Source organism: Saimiri boliviensis, chromosome 9 (genome assembly GCF_048565385.1).
Source record: "Saimiri boliviensis isolate mSaiBol1 chromosome 9, mSaiBol1.pri, whole genome shotgun sequence".
NCBI lineage: Eukaryota > Metazoa > Chordata > Mammalia > Primates > Cebidae > Saimiri > Saimiri boliviensis.
Window position 1 is genome coordinate 35,940,226 of NC_133457.1, and position 20,098 is coordinate 35,960,323.

Below are 20,098 nucleotides of genomic sequence, written 5' to 3' on the forward strand. Positions count from 1 at the left end.
CATAGAACAAAATCTCTCCTGCATCAACATCCATGTTAAAGTGAATTTTGTCAGAAGACACATTTCTTACTAATTTTTAGGCATTACTTTTCCTGTGTACATGCAGTTCACTCCAACTGGCCAACTCTTTGCTTTTTTCCAATTAAAAAAATTTTTTTTGGCCAGGTGTGGTGGGTCATGCCTGTAATCCAAGCACTTTGGAGGCCAGCGTGGGCAGATCCCCTGAGGTGGGGAGTTTAAGACCAACATGACCAACATGGTGAAACCCCATCTTTAAAAAAAAAAAAAAAAAAAAGAAAAATTTTTTTAGAAATAATTTTTAGCCGGGCGCAGGGACTCAAGCCTGTAATCCCAGCACTTTGGGAGGCCGAGGCGGGTGGATCACGAGGTCGAGAGATCGAGACCATCCTGGTCAACATGGTGAAACCCCGTCTCTACTAAAAATACAAAAAACTAGCTGGGCGTGGTGGTGCGTGCCTGTAATCCCAGCTACTTAGGAGGCTGAGGCAGGAGAATTGCCTGAGCCCAGGAGGCGGAGGTTGCGGTGAGCCGAGATCGCGCCATTGCACTCCAGCCTGGGTAACAAGAGCAAAACTCCATCTCATTAAAAAAAAAAAAAATAATAATAATAATTTTTAATTACATAAGACATACACAAATGCATTTTCAGATAAAACAAAAATCCCATTTCCCCCGCTACCATCCTGCTATTTTTGTCCGCTTAGTTCGCATCCTTCCAGGTACTTTTGTATTGACACATATTGGAACTTACTGTACCTACAAATAAGAGGTGTTTGTGTGTGTGTGTGTGTGTTTCCCGTTTAAATAAGTGGAATTTATATTGTATGCATTGGCTTACTGGAAAAGAAAACTTCACATTGTCTTAGAGACCTTTCAGCTTTAGTGCATATATATGATTGTTTAAATTTGTATTTAGATAAACTAAAATGAATATTTACCTCCTTGGTCACTCAGGTATTCAGTAGCTACATGTGACTAATATTACTATATTGGATAGCATAAACAACATTTTCATAATTGTAGAAATTTCTAATAATGCTGATATAGAGCTACTTTGTTCTTTTTATACAGTATTTTATAATATGGATGCACCATAATTTAATCGTTTCTCTTTTGAAGACATAAATGTTTATTTCCAGTAGTTTTCCATCACCATCAGTGTTCTGTTTGGAAATGTTTCCTTAGACACCGAGAAGCAGAATTCCTATATGAATGAATATGGCCAGTCTAAATTTAAAAAATTATTTCTAGATTGCCTTCTCAGTGGGTCTACCAGTTTACATTTTTCACTAATGGTGTGGAAGAGACTAGTTCTCCCTACGACTACTGGCACTGGGTGCATCAACCGTAAACATATTTGCATACAGTCAAGTGAAACATTTCATTTTATGATAGAGTGCTCTGATCACTATTGAGGTTAAACATATCTTTTATATTTGCTGGCAATATTTATTCTTGTTATAGCCTTTGACAATTTTTCTTTTATCCTATCTCTTTTTTTGTATTGATCCTATAGAAGATATTTATGTATTTTTGATATTAAATCTTTGTAATCTGTGTTGCAGCTACACCTTCCTAACTTGTCATTTGTCTTTCCTTTATGGTATCTTCGATTACTTATGGTGCCTTGAAGAAGTTTTAAAATTTGAAGTATTCTACTTAATAATCAAATCTTTTACTTCATTCTTTTGCATTTTATGTTTTTTGGTATCCTGAAGTTATATACCCACTTTTCCTTTATCTTTTTATGATACTTTTGTAAAGGTTTGTTTTACCTTACGTTTAGATTTCCAATCCATCTTCTTCTCTTGTTTTCAATTTGACAAACTCTTTTAAGGCCTAGCTTAAGCATCTTCTTTTCCTCCTATCCCCCATCTCTTTACCACTCAATTACGGTCTTTTTCACTATTGAATATACAAATATATCACTCTGTACCAAAACTGCATAACAGAAATGTAATGCAAGCCTCAAATACAAGTCGCATATGTAACTTCAAAATTGTGAGTAGCTAATTTAAAAAAGTAAAAAGCAACAGGTGAAATTAATTTTGACATTTTTTACTTAATATGTCTAAAATTCTTGTCATATCAACATGTAATAAGTATAAAATGTTAGTAATGAGAATTTTTTTCAAGTGTGTTTTTATACTTCAGGACGTCTCAAACTGGACTGGTCTCATTTCAATTGCTCAATAGCCACATGAGGCTAGTGTCTACTCTGTTGAACAGTACACCTCTAAACACATGTGTTTATATGTTTATCTTCCCCATTTTACTATCATCTCCTCAAGGAGAGAAATAGTTCATTTGTCTTTTTCTCCAAGTTTTATTCAAACTCTCAGTGTTTTGGTATCGCGATGTGTTTCGGAAAAGCTAAAATGTCTTTGGGTAACATCAGTGGAAGAATAATTTGCAGAAGAGGGTGATGATGGTACTGTTCTATTTATTGGACATACCATCCCCTTTTTATTATGCTTGCTAGGATCCATGCTTTAGAAGGCATTGTTATATTAGAAAAAGCTCTGAAAAAAAAGTAGTTGGATAAGGTGTCTAAAAGTCATGCCATATGAGGAATGACCATAGCTTTGATGGTGCTTGGCTTGGGATTGAGCAAGTAGGGATGGGCATGCATGAGAGGGTAGAATCTTCAAGGGCTTGAAGGGTTGCTAAAAGCAGGAATGAGTCATTGTAACTCTAGAAGTAGAACTAAGGTCACTGAGTGGAAGTAACAATGGCCAGATCTTGGGTGAACATTAGGAAGGAGCTCCCAACCATATAGTGCTTGAAAATGAACTAGTCTATCTCACCACCAAGGAATTGCCCTACTTTGGAGGTATTCTAGCAGATTGCCTTCTCATGATAGATGGCAAAAGACCCCTAGCCTCATATGAGTTGGGGAGTTCGACAAAATGACTTCCAAAGGTCCTTCTGAATTTGAGGTACTGTGATTTCATGATATCATATCTGGGAGCATATTTGAATTCTTTAGAAGAATGTGTCACCAAATGCTAGAAAATTTATGTGAAGATATTTGGGTCTGGTTGCTTGCATTTACTTTTACCTCTCTTTATGAGGTTCCGAAATGATCACATTAGATTTATATGTTTTCTGAAAGCTTTGTCACTGAAAAAACTGCATTATTTAAAAAATATTTCAATCACTCAGTTTATTCAACATTGTTCACTGCCTTTAGTTACTTCCTAATGTTTTCTGGCTGATTCAGAGATTCTGGGCTTATCAGACCTTACTTGGAAAGGTCTGATAAGACCAAGTTTAAAATGCTATGTATGTGATGATACAGTTCTTTAGCAGGGTTGTCAATTTGTGGTATACAGTAAACACTTGAATTACTAAATAGTCTAGTGTAGATTAGCACTTTTCCTTTGCATGGTTTTTTTTTTCCTCTGAGAATCTCAAATACTTTACAGGTAAGCAGAAATTCATAATCAACATTTATTCTGAAAACTTTTATATTAATCTTCAGCAAGTAATCTTTAAGATTGAACTAGGAACTTGTGGCCCTGGTATGTTATTTTTAAAGAACTAAAAACTCATAGTTTCAAATGATGATTTTATCTTTGAATCAAAGATTTTGAATTCTTTTGGTTTTATAGCTTGTTTTCAATGTTAAGAAATGCAAGAAAGGGTTTAAACATACTTCCGTCAGGAAAGGTCCTGATTGGTAAAATATGTAAAAATACAAACTCCTAAATTCGCCATCATTTCCTGGTGGATTTATAAATTTTTTTCTACAGAATCTAATATATTGTTTGTATACCAACTTCCTTCCACACAGGGCTATGGAACACACCTGATGAATCATTTAAAAGAATATCACATAAAACATGACATCCTGAACTTCCTCACATATGCAGATGAATATGCAATTGGATACTTTAAGAAACAGGTGGGTTTTTCACCATGCAGCACTGTTTTTCATTCCTTTTCTTAATGTGTTCTCAGCATTCTTCCAAGTAAGTTTCTCCCCCGGTGTTTTCTACTTATAAGAATAGACATTTGTTTTACAAGCCTTATGTCAGAAATAAGCTTCAGCCTGGGTTAGAGAGTGTCACTAGCACATAGTAAGTACTGAATAACTATTTGTTGAGAGAATGAATGAATGTCATCTATCAGTAAGGTATAATGTTGATCCTAATGTTTAAAATATGGTTTCTAATAAGAAATTCCCAGTGTTAGAATTTGGCGGGTAGCATTCTCCGTTAATGAGAAAAACAGATTTAGTGTCTGGAAGGCCTCCATTTATGACAGCGGAGAGGAAATCCTGAAGTTTACAAAAAACTGCCAACAATCCTGATTCTACAGCACATAGCAGGCTAGGAGCTTGGCTGTCATCTTTGCAGTTCCTTCCTTCTATTTTTTTTTTTTTTTTTTTTTTTTTTTTTTTGAGACAGGGTCTCACTTTGGTGCCTAGGCTGAACTGCAGTGGTGCAGTCTCAGCCTTGACCTCCTGGGCTCAGGTGATTCTCCCACCTCAGCCTCCCAAGTAGCTGGGACTACACCCAGCTAATTTTTTGTATTTTTAGTAGAGATGGGGCTTTGCTATGTTACTGAGGCTAGTCTGGAATTTCTGGATTCAAGCAGTCCACCCACCTCAGCCTCCCTAAGTACTGGGATTACAGGCGTGAACCACCTCACCAGGCCTTCATTTTAGCAGTTTCTTATCAGAAGTTTTCAGGCCAGGTAAAGTGGCTCATTCCTATAATCCTAGTACTTTGGGAGACCAAGGTGGGAGGATTGCTTGTGCTCAGGAGTTTGAAACCAGCCTGGGCAACACAGTGAGATCTTGTCTCTCTTAAGGTAAGTCTTAAAATAAGTTTTCAGCTTAGCTTTTTGATGACTATTCTTTGGCTGCATATTATTATTATTTTTTTCTTTGAGATGGAGTTTCGCTCTTGTTACCCAGGCTGGAGTGCAATGGCGCGATCTCGGCTCACCGCAACCTCCGCCTCCTGGGTTCAGGCAATTCTCTTGCCTCAGACTCCTGAGTAGCTGGGATTATAGGCACGCGCCACCATGTCCAGCTAATGTTTTGTATTTTTAGTAGAGATGGGGTTTCACCACGTTGACCTGGATGGTCTCGATCTCTTGACCTCGTGATCCACCCGCCTCGGCCTCCCAAAGTGCTGGGATTACAGGCTTGAGCCACCGCGCCCGGCCTGCATATTATTTTTAATAGTGATTTATAATTCCTAAAATTTTCATTTACTTTTTTGATTGTAAAAGTAATATATAATCATCGTAGAAAATGTAATAAAGCAAAAGAAGGAAAAAAAATGGCTTGTAATTCTGTTACCCAAAGAAATTTGCTGTTAATGCTTTTTTTCTTATTTTAAGTTTTTTTCTTTTATTTTTCCTCTCAGCTCGTACCTATGCTGTTGATGCTTTGACATATACCTTTTTAATATTTTGTCTGTGTTTATATAAACATAAAAGTTGGTTCATATTGTATATATAATAATTTTGATGGTTTCCTAGGATTTTGTTTTATAAATAGAAAATACTTTTTTAAAAAACTAATACAGTTTTGGATATCTAGCTGTTTCTTGTAGGTAGCGTGCATGTGCATGGGTGTGTGTATGTGTGTGTGTTTTGCCCTCACTGGTGGTAATTTCCTTAGGTTTTTGTTTTGCATTGCCAAATGCTTTAAAAATTTCCATTTTTGTCAGCAGTATATAAAGTGGCTCAGGAAAGGAGTTGATAATTAAAAAAAAACATTTACCACTTTTCCAGATAATCAATTTTGTATGTTTGAATTTATTTAATTATGTGAAGTTTGATTTATTTTTTCATGTTTATCAACTCTGTATTTGTTCCCTTTTTGGATTGTTAATTCATTTTATTTTGTCCCTTTTTTATAAAAATGTTTAGTTGTACATTGATTTATGAGAACTATTTATATGTAACACTATTATTCTTGGATAATATTTGTTTCAACGTTGCTTGTGGCTTTTTCTTTAAATCTTCAGAATGGTCAAGATTTTGTTACATAAAATCTATTGACTTGTTTTCGCTTGGACTTTGTTTTGAGACAGGGTCTTACACTGTCACCCAGACTGGAGTGCTGTGGCATGATCACAGCTCACTGCAGCCTCGACCTCTTGGACTCTGGCGATCCTCCTGCCTCAGCCACCTGAGTAGTTGTGACTGCAGGTGCATGGCACCATGCCCAGCAATTTTTTTTTTTTTAATCATTTGTAGAGACGATGGAGGGTTGAGGAGGTCATCTTGCTGGGTTGCCTGGGCTGGTCTTGAACTCTTGGACTCAAGTTACCCTCCTGCCTCAGTCTCCCAAAGTGCTGACATTATAGGCATGAGCCACTACGTCCAGCCAGACTTCTTCTCTTTTTTTTTTTTTTAAATATGTTCTTATGTAATTAGGAAGCTTTTTGTGCTCTGAAGACAGATAAATAATCTGTTTATTTTCATCTCATTCTTTGAGATGCATGTTAACTTTTATGGTAAACTCACTGAGAACTTAATTGGATTGTTTCATTAAGGACTTGAGCATCAGCTTTCCTAGGCTCTAACTGTAGTGCAAAGCATGCGATCTCAGCCATGGTACTAAAATGACTTGTCTATAGTCCTCTTTGAGGATGATGGAAATAATTACATGGAAAATAAGTTTTTGTTGAAAGGTGAGGCAGTAAACTGCTGGTGATGGCGCTGAAGTTCAAGTAATTTTATTCAAATAACTGAAATAGATGTTTAAGGAAAATTATGTTTTTTATTATAAATACATTATAATTTTGAATAAATACTCTGAAGCACTCTGTTATGGCTTAAAGTATATAAATGAGTATATTACAAAGCATTAATGTCATTGAAACAACTGTACATTGTGACCGTCTGGAATTTTTTTTGCCTTCAAAGAAAGAATTTCATTTCCTTAGAAACATTAAGCTTCTAATCGTTTTATTTTTTATTTATATATTTTTTTCACCATCTTCTTTTTGATAATTTAGATCAATGTTAGTTATTGATTTGTTGAATATCCTAGGGATACCCCCTCACCACTTTGGGAGAAATTTGTAACAGTCATATTTAATTAGGCAATTCAGTACAAAATTAATCTAATTTTTACTTAATATCTGTTTCTGTTTTAAACTTTTTAATATTTCTTGCACTTTATTAGGGCCATTTAAAAAATGTTGTCTTGCTTCCCATTTACACAGATTTCTGGTGTTTTGAACTTCATGGGTGGTTTTAAGCTAATCCTCTTCAGAATAATACAATAAGAGCTTAAAAGAAGCTTGTCTTGATTCCTCACACAGTGCCTGGAACATAGTTAGCACTCAGTAGATATTTGGTGCATGATGTTTATATGAATGAATTTATTTGTTTTGCAGGGTTTCTCCAAAGAAATTAAAATACCGAAAACCAAATATGTTGGCTATATCAAGGATTATGAAGGAGCCACCTTAATGGGGTGTGAGCTAAATCCTCGGATTCCATATACAGAATTTTCTGTCATCATTAAAAAGCAGAAGGAGGTAAGCAGGTGGTTGATTCACATACCTTCTTCTGTACAGGCCAGTCTTAGCTGGGATGGGTTGCATATCCTTGGGTGCTGTGTATATGTGTTTACTGGATAGATAGCAAACTCTCAGTTTGCTGTGGGTTATCTAGATTTCTTCTCTCTCTCTTTGTCGTTCTTTTTTTACACGAGTGTCTCTGTCATCCAGACGAGTGCAGTGACACTGTCTCAGCTCACTGCAATCTCGGCCTCCTGGGCCCAAGCAATTCTCCTACCTCAGCCTCCTAAGTAGCTAAGATTACAGGCATGTGCTATCATGTCCATCTAATTTTTAGTGGAGACGGAGTTTCACCATGTTGGCCAGGCTGCTCTTGAACTCCTGACCTCAAGTGATCCACCGCCTTGGCCTCCCAAAGTGTTGAGATTACAGGCGTGAGCCACCGCACCTGGCCATAGATTTCTTTTTTAAAGGTATCCTTGATCTGTTTCCTTTCTCAGCCACCATTTCTACGAGAGTCATTACTTTTTAAATTTGTATAAAATTTTTAAAAACATGTAAACTATGGTGACATTTTAACCTCACCTTCAAGCCCTTTTACATTCTGGCCTCAATTATCATACTCGCTGTTAGATCTCTTTACTTTCATCTATTTACTATTCTCCAAAGTGTCTTTGTCCATTAGTCACCCCCTTCACCCGGCACACATATAAATCAAACCGTTTCAGCTTGTGTTCCAGTTCCTCCTCTGCACTTCCCTAGCACCAAGTTTGATCCACTTATTTGAATTTCAATTATTCATCTTACATAGACATTTATCTTAGGGTATATTAATCTCCCTTTTTACATTGCAAGTTCTGAAGGCTTATCCTTCTAGGTATTAAGTGATTTGTTATCTGGTATTGAGGTGACATTTTTTATGCATATGAACTAAAAGAGAAGCAGTAAAAGGGAAAGGTTGATAGATTTGAATGCATAGTAATTTTAAATTTTTTGAAGGCAGAAAAAAAAATATCTATGAAAAGAACAGAACTGGGGAGTACACAAAGGCCATTTATTGAAAGAACTTTGTGTGTTAAGCCCAAGCTCACCTCCCGGCTGCCCCCAGTTGGGTGGAGTTTGCAGCTGTGGCATCCCACATCAATTCACTTGCTACTTCTGTTATTCATTTAGTGCACTTTTTCTAACAAATAGCTAAGGAGGACATCTGTCTTATACCCATCTTTGTTTTCTGGTTTCCACTAACCTTCTTAATCCCAGTTCTTAGTTATTTGTCAGGCATTATCAACTTAACAGCCCTAAAGCTTTTTACACAGTGCCTGTGTCTGGTACATAGTAGTTACTCATTAATTATTTTTCTTTTACGTAAAGTGGCTCAGTCTTGTGCTTATGTTTCCTGGGGAAGTGAGCAAAGGCTTTTTTTTTTTTTTAATTTGAAAATTAAAAACAACTTTTGTTGCTTCTTGTTCAAAGATGTCAGCCGAAGAGAGAATTCCAAGTAGGCACTTGGAAGAGTTAATAAAGCACAGCAGGCTCCCCTCTCTCCCTGTCTCTCTGAAGAGCTGGCTCTCCTCATTGTTCTCTCTGGCGCTTAATGAGCAGGTCTGGATTCAGCAGCACATCGTTCCGCATTAGAGGCTGCTGGCCAACTAAAGCCATCACCCTGCTGTCAGCTGCTCTTTCCTCATTCCTCCTCCCAGCAGCACTAATTCATCCCCACGGTGTTAGCTGAGAGCAGGATTCCCTTGGCAGAGTCTGCAAATTCACATTGTACATGATCTGTTGGCCCTTCAAACCGACAGGGGAATGCCAGAAGCACAGAGCTGTTTTAGATGGCTAACAAAGCGGTCAACTTTTGAGAAGACAAGGCTCCCTCCCCCTTCTTTTTTCTCCTGCCCTCCTCCTCCCTCTCTGCCTCCAGCCTTCCCTCTCACATTCCATTGAATGGGTGATGGAGGTTTGGAGCTCTTAACCTAGTTTTTAAAAAAGCTATCTGAAGTCACTTCAGTAAAAGAATGTATTTGGATTAATGTAGAATTTTTTTTCCACAGAATTCAGTTGACTTTTTTCAAGTATTATTTATTCCAACTGTGAAAAACCCCTTGAGGAAGGTAGGGACTAATGGTGGCAGCAAACAAATGGTGAATATTTTGAGGCATTTCTTAGCCCCTAGAAACATATGGGAGCAGAATAAGTTGTAGTTGTCATGAGTGGAGATAGAGAGAGAAAACTGGTATAGTTGGACAGGTGGACCAGAGAGTGAAGAGTTAAGTGCTACTTTGTGAGTATTGACTCCAAGGGAAGGGTGGGATCTGTAAGGGCCTCATGTCATCTGACACGGCTTTGTGGGAGATTTCTTTTGAACTGGGCAGCCTGGTAATGAAATCTGAATTAGTGGAGGCTCAGAGTCCAATGTAAACAGATTTGTGGGCACATAAACAGGTAGGACCATTGTTATGTGAGTGATGAAGGCATTGTTCGAGAAAGTGCGAATGGGCTATGAGCAAGCATAATTGGATATATATGAGTCTATGCCTGTGTGTGTGTGTGTGTGTGTATACATGTAACGTATATGCATGGGTGTGTGGATAGGCTGGGTGGTGGGTAGTGGGATGAATTTTTAAATGTTAATCTACATGTGACAGTGCAAGGGTCTATGCCTCTGTGTGCGTTGTGTGTGTGTGTGTGTGTGTATGTGTGTGTGTATGTGTACATATATGTATATGCCTGTGTGGATAGGCTGGGCCCTGGGTGGGTGGGGATAAATTCTTAAATGTTAATCTACATGTGACAGTCCAAGGCAGGGGTCCCCAAACTACGGCCCGCGGGCTGCATGCGGCCCCCTGAGGCCATTTTTCCGGCCCCCCCGCCGCACTTCAGAAAGGGTACCTCTTTCATTGGTGGTCAGTGAGAGGAGCACAGTATGTGGCGGCCCTCCAACTGTCTGAGGGACAGTGAACTGGCCACCTGTGTAAAAAGTTTGGGGATGCCTGGTCCAAGGGATTTGGTTTGGAGAAGCCAAAGTAAGGATAGGGCAACTGAGTGCAATTTTTTTTTTTTTTTTTTTTTTGAGTTGGAGTTTCATTCTTGTTGCCCAGGCTGGAGTGCGATGGTGTGATCTCAGCTCACAACAACCTCCGCCTCCTGGGTTCAAGCGATTCTCCTCCCTCAGCCTCCTGAGTAGCTGGGATTACAGACGTGCTACCACACTTGGCTAATTTTTTTGTATTTTTAGTAGAAATGGGGTTTTTCCATGTTGGTCAGGCTGGTCTTGTATTCCCAACTTCAGGTGATCCGTCTGCCTAGGCCTCCCAAAGTGCTGGGATTATAGGCGCAAGCCACCACGCCCGGCCTCAGTGCAGGTTTTTTTTTTTTTTTTTTTTTTTTTTAATAAGGAAACATGCGAAGACTGGGTAACATATTGGAGATGGGGACTACTCCCTCAAAAATTTCTATTTTGGGAGACCCTAAAACTGACAGCAGTAGATCATAGGACTCAGCTACGGACTTCAGGAGAAGATGAGGACATTTTTTCATTTGGAAGGCGTCGATGTTATGGTCATGGTAGGGAGTTGAAGTGAAGCTATTTTCTAGGGAGGTAAAGATAATACACTAGAACACGATGAAAATATGTCCTTTCTGAGATGCAAGTCAAAACCACAATGAGATGCCATCTCACACCAGTCAGAATGGCTATTATTAAGAAGTTAAAAAAAATAACAGATGTTGGCAAAGCTGTGGAGAGAAGGAAATGCTTATAAACTGTTAGTGGGAATGCAAATTAGTTCAGCCCCCGTGGAAAGCAGTTTGAAGATTTCTCAAAGAATTAAAAATGGAATTACCATTCCACCCAGCAATCCTATTACTGAGTATATACCCAAAGGAAAATAAATTGTTCTTACAAAAAGATACATGTACTCATATGTTCATTGCAGCACTATTCACAATAACAAAGACATGGAATCAATCCAGGTGCCTATCAATGGTAGATTGGTTAAAGAAAATCTAGAACATACACACCATGAAAATGAAATATTATGCAGCCATAAAAAAGAACAAAATCATGTCCTTTGTAGCAATGTGGATTTAGCTGGGGCCATTATCCTAAGCAGATTAACACAGGAACAGAAAACAAAATGCTGCATGTTTTCTCTTATAAGTGGGAGCTGAACATTGGGTACACATGGACACAAAGATGAGAACAGAAGGCTCTGGGGTTTCCAAAAGAGGCAAGAGAGGGAGAGGAGCAAGGGTTGAAAAACTACTTGTCAGGTACTATGCTCACTACTTGGGCAGTGGGATCATTAGAAGTCCAAACCTCAGCATCACACAATATACCCATGTAACAAATCTGCACATAATACTTAATATTTAAAAATATTGAAATATTTAAAATTTTGTCAAAAATCTCTTCTCCATAGTGATTATTGGAGGTACAGAGAGGTTAGGAAGCTTCCCAGTCCTGTTAACAGTTACCTCTCAGGAGCCCGCAGTCTTTAAGGTACCACATGAGGTGTGTGGAAGCCACCTGGTAGATCATTGCATTTGAAAGTCCCTTGGTGAAGAGAAGGAAACTTTTCAAATTGAAACGGTCTTCAGCATATTCTCTGAAGTTGTTTAATTATGAGATTCCCTTGGGATTCTTTTCTTGTTTTTGTTTTTTATTTTTTCCTCCCCCAAGACGGAGTCTTGCCCTGTTGCCCAGGCTGGAGTGCAGTAGTGTAATCTTGGCTCACTGCAACCTCCACCTCCTGAGTTCAAGCAACTCTCCTGCCTCAGCCTCCCAAGTAGCTGGGATGACACGCACATGCCACCACACCCGGCTAATTTTTGTATTTTTAGTAGAGATGGGATTTCACTGTATTAACCAGGATGGTTTCGAACTCCTGACCTCATGATCCGCCCACCTCAGCCTCCAAAGTGCTGGGATTACAGGTGTGAACCACCATGCCTGGCCCCCTCCCCTTTTTTGTTTTGAAAGAAGATTTGGACTTATAAATCAATAGAAATCACCCATCTAGATCAGCCCTGTCAAAAATGGCAGTCACTAGCCGTATGTGGCTACTGAGCACTTGGTATGTGGTTAGTCAAAAGCATAAAATTCTCTGACTTTCTTTTCTTTTTTTTCTTCTTCTTTTTTTTTTTTTTTTTTTTTTTTGGAGGAGAAGTCTTGCTCTGTCACCCAGGCTGGAGTGCAATAGCATAATCTCAGCTCACTGCAACCTCCACTCCGCAGGTTCAAGCGATTCTCCTGTCTCAGCCTTCCGTGTAACTGGGATTACAGGCGTGAACTACCATGCTTGGCTAATTTTTTGTATTTTTAGTAGAAATGTGGTTTTACTGTGTTGGCCAGGCTGGTCTTGAACTCCTGACCTCAAGTGATCCACCTGCTTTGACCTCCCAGAGTCCTGGGATTACAAATGTGAGCCACTGCACCTGGCCAATCCTCTGGTTTTCAAGAATTCATATGAATAAAGCAATGTAAAATATCTTACACTTTTTTCTGATTATATGTTACAATGACATTTTGAACATAATGGGTTAAATGAAATACATTATCAAAATCAATTTCACCTGTTTCTTTTTGCCTTTTAAAAATGTTATTATAGAAAAATTTAAATTACATAAGTGACTTGTATTATGATTCTATTGGACAGCACTGATCTAGATTTACTAGGAATATACTTTTATTTGTCCAATTCATTTTATAAAGTTGTTTAACTGTTAGGATTACATATTCATGCTGCAGTGTTTACCAGCTATATGTTTGAAATCATTCAGTTAGGAAGTAGAATTTTTTGTTTTTCTTTGTGAGTGCAGTTAGCGACTTCTATTGTTTTATTTTTCTAAAATTTTGTTATGATATGGTTAATTTCCGGATGGTGATTTTTGAGTTTGTTTGTTTGTTTTTTTTTTTTTAAAGGGATAACCTCACTGGGAAGAGTTACCTCAGCCTATTAATCATTATTTTACAAAACAAACAGAACATCTCTAAAAATTTCTCAGCCAACCTGATGGCTCATGTCATGGTTGTGTTGCTTAATAGATGATACTTTAAATAGCATTATTCTTTTCTTTCTTTCTTCTCATCATGCCAGCCTACTATTACAGAGCTGCTTTTTTGATGCAACTAGAATTGGTTGGAGCTCAAGCCTTGAAAATTTAAATGATAGTAAAGCTTTAACTACCCTAGACTTTTGGGACTTTCTGGAGCCCCTAGTCTGCCCCTCTAGTCTGAAGGGAACAGTTCCTAGTTACGGGATGTGAAGTGATTCTGTCACTTGACTGAGTAGTGAATGCTCAGGGCTGCTTTCGTGTAATTCTGGCAGAGCCTCCTCAGAGAAGCAGGGCAAAATAATTGGCTCTTATGCTAAAGATGACAAGTGGGCCCTAGGGACTGTGTGTTTTCTCAATATTGGCTTTTCTGGATGGCAGGGACAAATAACTCAAAGATGTTTTTGTGAATGTCACTAAATAGGCATCGTATGATAGAATGTGTTCATTTCTTACCTGTTAAATAGCATCCACCCCTTGCTCCCATCTTGTTTCATAAAAAAGACTGTTTTGTTAGGAAAACATTTCATTAGCTTGATTGACTTGAACTGTATCCATAGACTTCTTTCCCTAAACACATTTCCTTCCTGTGCTTTACAGATAATTAAAAAGCTGATTGAAAGAAAACAGGCACAGATTCGAAAAGTTTACCCTGGACTTTCATGTTTTAAAGATGGAGTTCGACAGATTCCTATAGAAAGCATTCCAGGAATTAGTACGTATAGACCTTCTTTTAAAAGTAAAATTTGTTAGTATTGCTGTGATTTGTGTTTGAAACAATTTCCAGAATGCAGTGACTTTGAAAGCTTTATTGCCCTGCCTGTTTTCTCTGTGTTATCTCTAGTCTTTTAAGAAGGCAGCAAATGTCATCCTTTTATGTCTTCTCTACCTCCCAATACAAACAAACCAAAGGGAGCTTAGATGCCCCCTTGCAATAGCTGTTAATATTCACCACTTATTAAGAGCCTGCCATTTGTAGCACAGTGCAAATTATTACCCATCTGCAACCTTGGAGGGGAATCCTATTTTATAAATGGGGAAATTGAGTTCCAGAGCAGCTAGATCATTTAATGTTAAAGGGAACATAGCCAGTAATCGTTAGAATGAGAAGAAGCCCAGTTCTGATGTCCACACATCTTACTGTTTGCACCATGTCTCGTTGCCACCGTGGTTGCAACCTCCAAGATCTGTGCTTGGCTAAACTAGTCTCCCCAAACTTCTAAAAAATATTATTTGTTATGTGTGACGGAAATCATATACCTTGTTTCACATGCCCTATTTTATATTAGTTTTCCTAAGGGTTCTTATCTGTGTGTTGGAGTTGAGTTGTATTGGATTAAGCTCTACCAAATAGTTGTTTTTATAGGTCAAAAGCCATTGCATATCATTTGGCAATTTTATTCAGTTCAAATCCAGTTTCTTTTAGTATATTTAAGTAATAAACAAAACCAAAAGGTTTCCAGAAAAAATAAAATGTTATTTGAGCAAGATATATCACTTTATTACATCTGCCCTATGACAGATCTTACTTTTATGCTAACTCCAGAAATTCTGCTTCTGTGTATTATCTCTATTAATGAGATAATGGCTACCACATCATTGAATGCCTACTTGTGCCATACATTCATCTGTGTGTGTGTGTGTGTGTGTGTGTGTGTGTGTGTGTTTACATCAACTAATCTCAACAGGGATAACATCATCTAATTTTTAGAGTTCTGTTTTATAGATCGATAAAGAGGCAACTTACTCTTATTTAGGGCAAGTTACCCTTTAAGGAAAGAATAGGAAATCACATCCAGATCTGTCAGACTTCAGGCTGTTTTCTATCTGCTACTCTAAACTTTCTTGCATTACAAGCAGGGCCTTCGCCAAATAGAATAGAGACCAGGACAGAGTTTGTTCTGACCTAAAGTAACAGCTTAACTCTTTTACAGGGTGATTAGCAAAAAATTTGACTTTCAGTTTAAAAAAATGCATATGTACTCACAGTACTGTACATATTTATTTTTTATTCTCTCCACTGAAAGGTTGGTGTTCCTGCTTTAGAAACACTAACATAAGGGGCAGCATTGTTAGTCTTGGAAATGTTGTATATTGTTAGTGGTATAAGGAAGTAACTAATTGCCATTAATTTCAGTCTCTTCTGAGAAGTAGACTTTTATTGACACGTCTGTAATTTATTGTGTTTTTGATAAATATTAACTATATTGTTCTCTTGACCAAAAGCACTTCTCATTCAGTGTTTCATTTTGTTGACGTATAGGAGAGACAGGCTGGAAACCGAGTGGAAAAGAGAAAAGGTAAGTATGATGAACAAGAGGATGTTAATGGAAGTGAATTTTTTTCCCCCCACCCAGCAACTTAAAGAAAAAGGGCAAATTAACTGTAATCACTAACACAACAGTTGGTGGGTTTTGAGTTTCCTAAAACATATGGAATGGTTTCAATTTTAGGCTTTTGTAAGAATGAGCTGAATAGTAATCAGCTGACAATAGAGTAAAAAATCTAATCATTGCTCCTTGTTTACCCTTTTTCTTTCAAGTAAAGAGCCCAAAGACCCTGACCAGCTTTATAGCACGCTCAAGAGCATCCTCCAGCAGGTGAAGGTGGGTGTCCTCTTTATTCACCTCATGCAAATATTTTGAAATTATTTCCCACATGGAATTTCCGTATTAGATACCTTACTTTTTTCTTTACCCAAGAGCCATCAAAGCGCTTGGCCATTCATGGAACCTGTGAAGAGAACAGAAGCTCCAGGATATTATGAAGTTATAAGGTTCCCCATGGGTAATGCCATTAACATTTTCTAAGTATAGATTTAAAACTCTGGATGGCGGTGTGGGGGACAAATGGTTACTGAGGTTGATTTGTACTTCTCTGTTTAGGGTTGGAAGTGTGTGATGGGTGGTGGGATTCCATGGTCCAGTGGAGGGGCAGTGATGGTAGAGAAGTGGGTGGCTGTGTTCATTAGAGACATTCTGCAGCTGTCGTTTAGAGCCCACATGAGCTTAATGACGCTAGATGCAGAAAATCCAGGATAACTGCAGACAGTACTAGATATGAAAGCTGGCTGTGTAGATATAACCTTGCTTAAATTCTAACTGTTGGATGCAAATAGAAAAACATCAGCTTACCCTCTTGATATGCTGTGAGTCTGTCGTAAATAGGTATTCCTTTTAATAATCTTTCAAGGTAATAATGAAAGAAGTTAACTACTTGACTGCTGTACTTTCAGAGGGAGAAATTCTACTTACCACAATTCTTGATTTTTCCATGCCCTTGATGGGTACTGTTAATGTCACTGTATATACTCTTTAAGCTTTGTCTCGTATCCAAAATCAAACAAAAAAGGATGTCTTCAGAAATGTGGAATTGTGGAGTTTGGTGCTATGCCCACACTATTCTAAAATGAATAACTGAGTTAAGTGAGAACGCTTAAACTAATTTGGCATTGTGTGGATGACAGACAACTAGCTATAACGTTTTCTTTTTGATCAGCTATGTGGCCACATTTTTGGAGAGAGCCAGTCTTCTGTCTCTTTTCTACTTATAATCTATTCTAAGTGCTAAGAATCGTGAAAGTCCAGCCTGAGTAGTATAGCGAGACCTTATCTCTACAGAAAGTAAAAAATCAGTCAGTTGCTCTGGTCCCAGCTACTTGCGAGGCTGAGGTTGGAGCATCACTTGAGGCCTGGAGTTGGAAGCTGTAGTGAGACCTGATTGCAACACTGCACTTAAGCCTGGGCACTGGAGGGAGACCCTGTTTCAGAAAAAAAAAAAAAAAGAATCGTGGAAGTGTTAAAAATGTGAAAAGGAAGAGTAAAAGGGCTGCATTAGTTCCTTGATTTTTTTTTTTTACAGGTGTTTTCTATAGCATTTACATTTTTCACATGAATATTTTATAGGTTTGTAGTAATGATTTCAGTGGCATACACCCCTTAAAGTGGAAATACATCTATATGTTTTTCTTTCCCTCTTCTCTCTGCCTTACCGCTGTGTATTTCAGTACAAGAAAATTAGAGGTTGGGTTAACTCAGTCCAGAATTCTGAATGGAAGGCTGATTTGGAAATCAATATTGTCTACTATGTAAAAAATATATAGTTTTAAGAACTTTAAGTTTGTGTCCATTTCTAACCATAAATTAACTGATTTTTGCATCTTCATCCTCTGGACTATGTCAGCTTATTTTGTGAAATCCTCATGGGAGGTTATAAGAGTTTGGGCCCCTTTCAGCCCCTGTCCACATGCACTATGAAGACGTGCAGTGATAGGTCTAGCAGATCCTATCTGTTATAGGCTACTTACAGCCTGCTTTCTGAAAGTATTTTGTTTGGTCAAGCCTGTGAAGGGTGTGAGCTTTTCCAGTTGGATATCACTTATAATGCATAGCTGAGTCTCACGATGGGGAAATTGACCTCATTGAGCAAGGCCTGTGATGGGCTGAATTGTGTGCTGGACAAAGTTAATTAAAACTGTAAATGGTGCTCTTCAGTAGGGCAGTATTTTTTTTTTCTTGGTATTATTTAGATGCTGAGTAAAGTAGGCAGTCTTGTCCCCAAGATTATCTTGTGTTTGAAGACAAGATTGACAAAATCAATAATTTTACATTTTCCCATTATTTCCTTCTTTGATTTTTTAAAATAACATTACTTTTCTTTTCCCATATCCCAAAAAAAACTGCTTCCTCTCATATGGATGGGATGTAACCAGTGTTACTTAGGGAGTCACACACCGGATATCAACTGTGTAGTCTGGTCCAAGCATGACTTCTTGTTACCCATGGATGGCTAGACAAGGGTTTCCTGTTTACCCAGAATTTCCAAGTTAAGGGGAAGGGAAATGAAAACAGAATAATTTAATGGTGTCTCCATATTTGGTACCACCAATATTTAGTCACCTTTTTTTAACCCATATCATTTTGTCAATTGAAAAAACTCTAAAGCCAGAGGAAGAAAAATGCTATCTATAGCCTTAGAATAGAAAATATTCAGAAGTGGTTATAGTTACTAAGAAAAGTCCAGATACCTCCATAATTCTTGCTTTGTTTCAGCTACATTTTAGGCTCTCTCCATCTTTTCTTACCCATCTCCTAAAAAAATGTTTGAAAAGCTTTTGGACAAACTTCTTTGTGTTGTGTCATCCTTTTACTCTCCCGCTCCCTTTTTTGGGGGTACATGTCTCTCCCTTTTAAAACACTATAAATATTATATTGAGCAGCATATCTTAAGTGGTAGACATTTAGGTGGAAAGGTGAAAGTAATGTAAACATCTAATTTTACTTAGGGCCAATTTCATTGTTTTTTTTTTTTCTCCCTTAAATGAGAGAACATTTTGATCTGTTCAGTTACACTTGGACGGGACATTTAGTTAGGTATTTGATGAGTCTTTGTGTTTCTTTTTTTTTGAGACGGAGTTTCGCTCTTGTTACCCAGGCTGGAGTGCACTGGCGCGATCTCGGCTCACTGCAACCTCTGCCTCCTGGGTTCAGGCAATTCTCCTGCCTCAGCCTCCTGAGTAGCTGGGATTACAGGCACACGCCACCATGCCCAGCTGATTTTTTGCACCTTTAGTAGAGATGGGGTTTCACCATGTTGACCAGGATGGTCTCGATCTCTTGACCTCATGATCCACCCGCCTCAGCCTCCCAAAGAGCTGGGATTACAGGCTTGAGCCACCGTGCCCGGCTCTTTGTGTTTCTTAACATGTTTAGATTTTCTCCCTTTCCAAACTGTTTTAGTTGGAGTAAGAAAGAAAAGTTGAAAGTTGAATTTAAAGATGTGATGACATACACTCTGAGATAGGCTTTAATCAAGATATAGGCAGAAGCAGGTTTTTTAGTGTTTCTTCTTTGATGCTTTCATGGTGGATTTAGGATATTCATGCAAATGAATTTCTTTCCATTTGGGGATACTGTACATCAATTTACTTATCATATTAGATGATGATCCCAATGTATTTGGTTATAGGTTTCTTTTCCCCTGGAAAATTTCATAACATAGTTGGAATTTGAGATATTGGTAGTCAGAGGGTTTTTTTTTTTTTTTTTTTTTTTTTTGCCATTTAACTTATTTTTCCATATGTAGTTAATACAATTATAACTTTTAACAATAAAGCCAGACTTCAACCAGGGACCCATAAATAGACAAATGTTAGCATCTATTCTAATCTGTGTAGAATTCTTCAAATTTTCATAGAATTTAAAGAATTTTAAAATTTTAAAATTATTTAATTCTTTAAATCCTCACTGTCCTGATCTTTAGTTTTATTGGTTTAGATGGAGTACTGTTTTCTTTCACCTGTAAAATACTACAATTTAAAGCAAGTAGATACATTGGGAAATATTCTTTACAATAATGTCACAAGGCCTGCTTGCTTTAGAAATAGATTATTAAATGAAGTTTGTTATTCTTATTTCATTGATGGAGCTTCAAACAAAATTCATTTGAATCGTTTTACATGCAAGGTCACTGGTATGTTCACAGGTGTATTTATTATCAGTTTTTCTACTTTATCTCTGTGACACCAAAAC

The 20,098-nt window shown here is 37.8% G+C and overlaps 1 protein-coding gene across 2 annotated transcripts in view; it reads left to right on the forward strand.

Annotated features, from left to right (window-relative positions):
* The window catches only part of KAT2B (lysine acetyltransferase 2B), a 115,427-nt gene that overhangs the window by 92,826 nt on the left and 2,503 nt on the right, over positions 1 to 20,098 (forward strand). The window contains exons 12-17 of one of the 2 annotated variants that reach the window (XM_039480281.2): positions 3,818 to 3,928; positions 7,389 to 7,532; positions 14,169 to 14,283; positions 15,832 to 15,868; positions 16,111 to 16,174; positions 16,271 to 16,355. In XM_039480281.2, coding sequence (XP_039336215.1) covers positions 3,818 to 3,928; positions 7,389 to 7,532; positions 14,169 to 14,283; positions 15,832 to 15,868; positions 16,111 to 16,174; positions 16,271 to 16,355 — 556 coding nt within the window. The remainder of the gene's footprint in view (positions 1 to 3,817; positions 3,929 to 7,388; positions 7,533 to 14,168; positions 14,284 to 15,831; positions 15,869 to 16,110; positions 16,175 to 16,270; positions 16,356 to 20,098) is intronic. The other variant, XM_039480282.2, reaches the window with a different exon arrangement.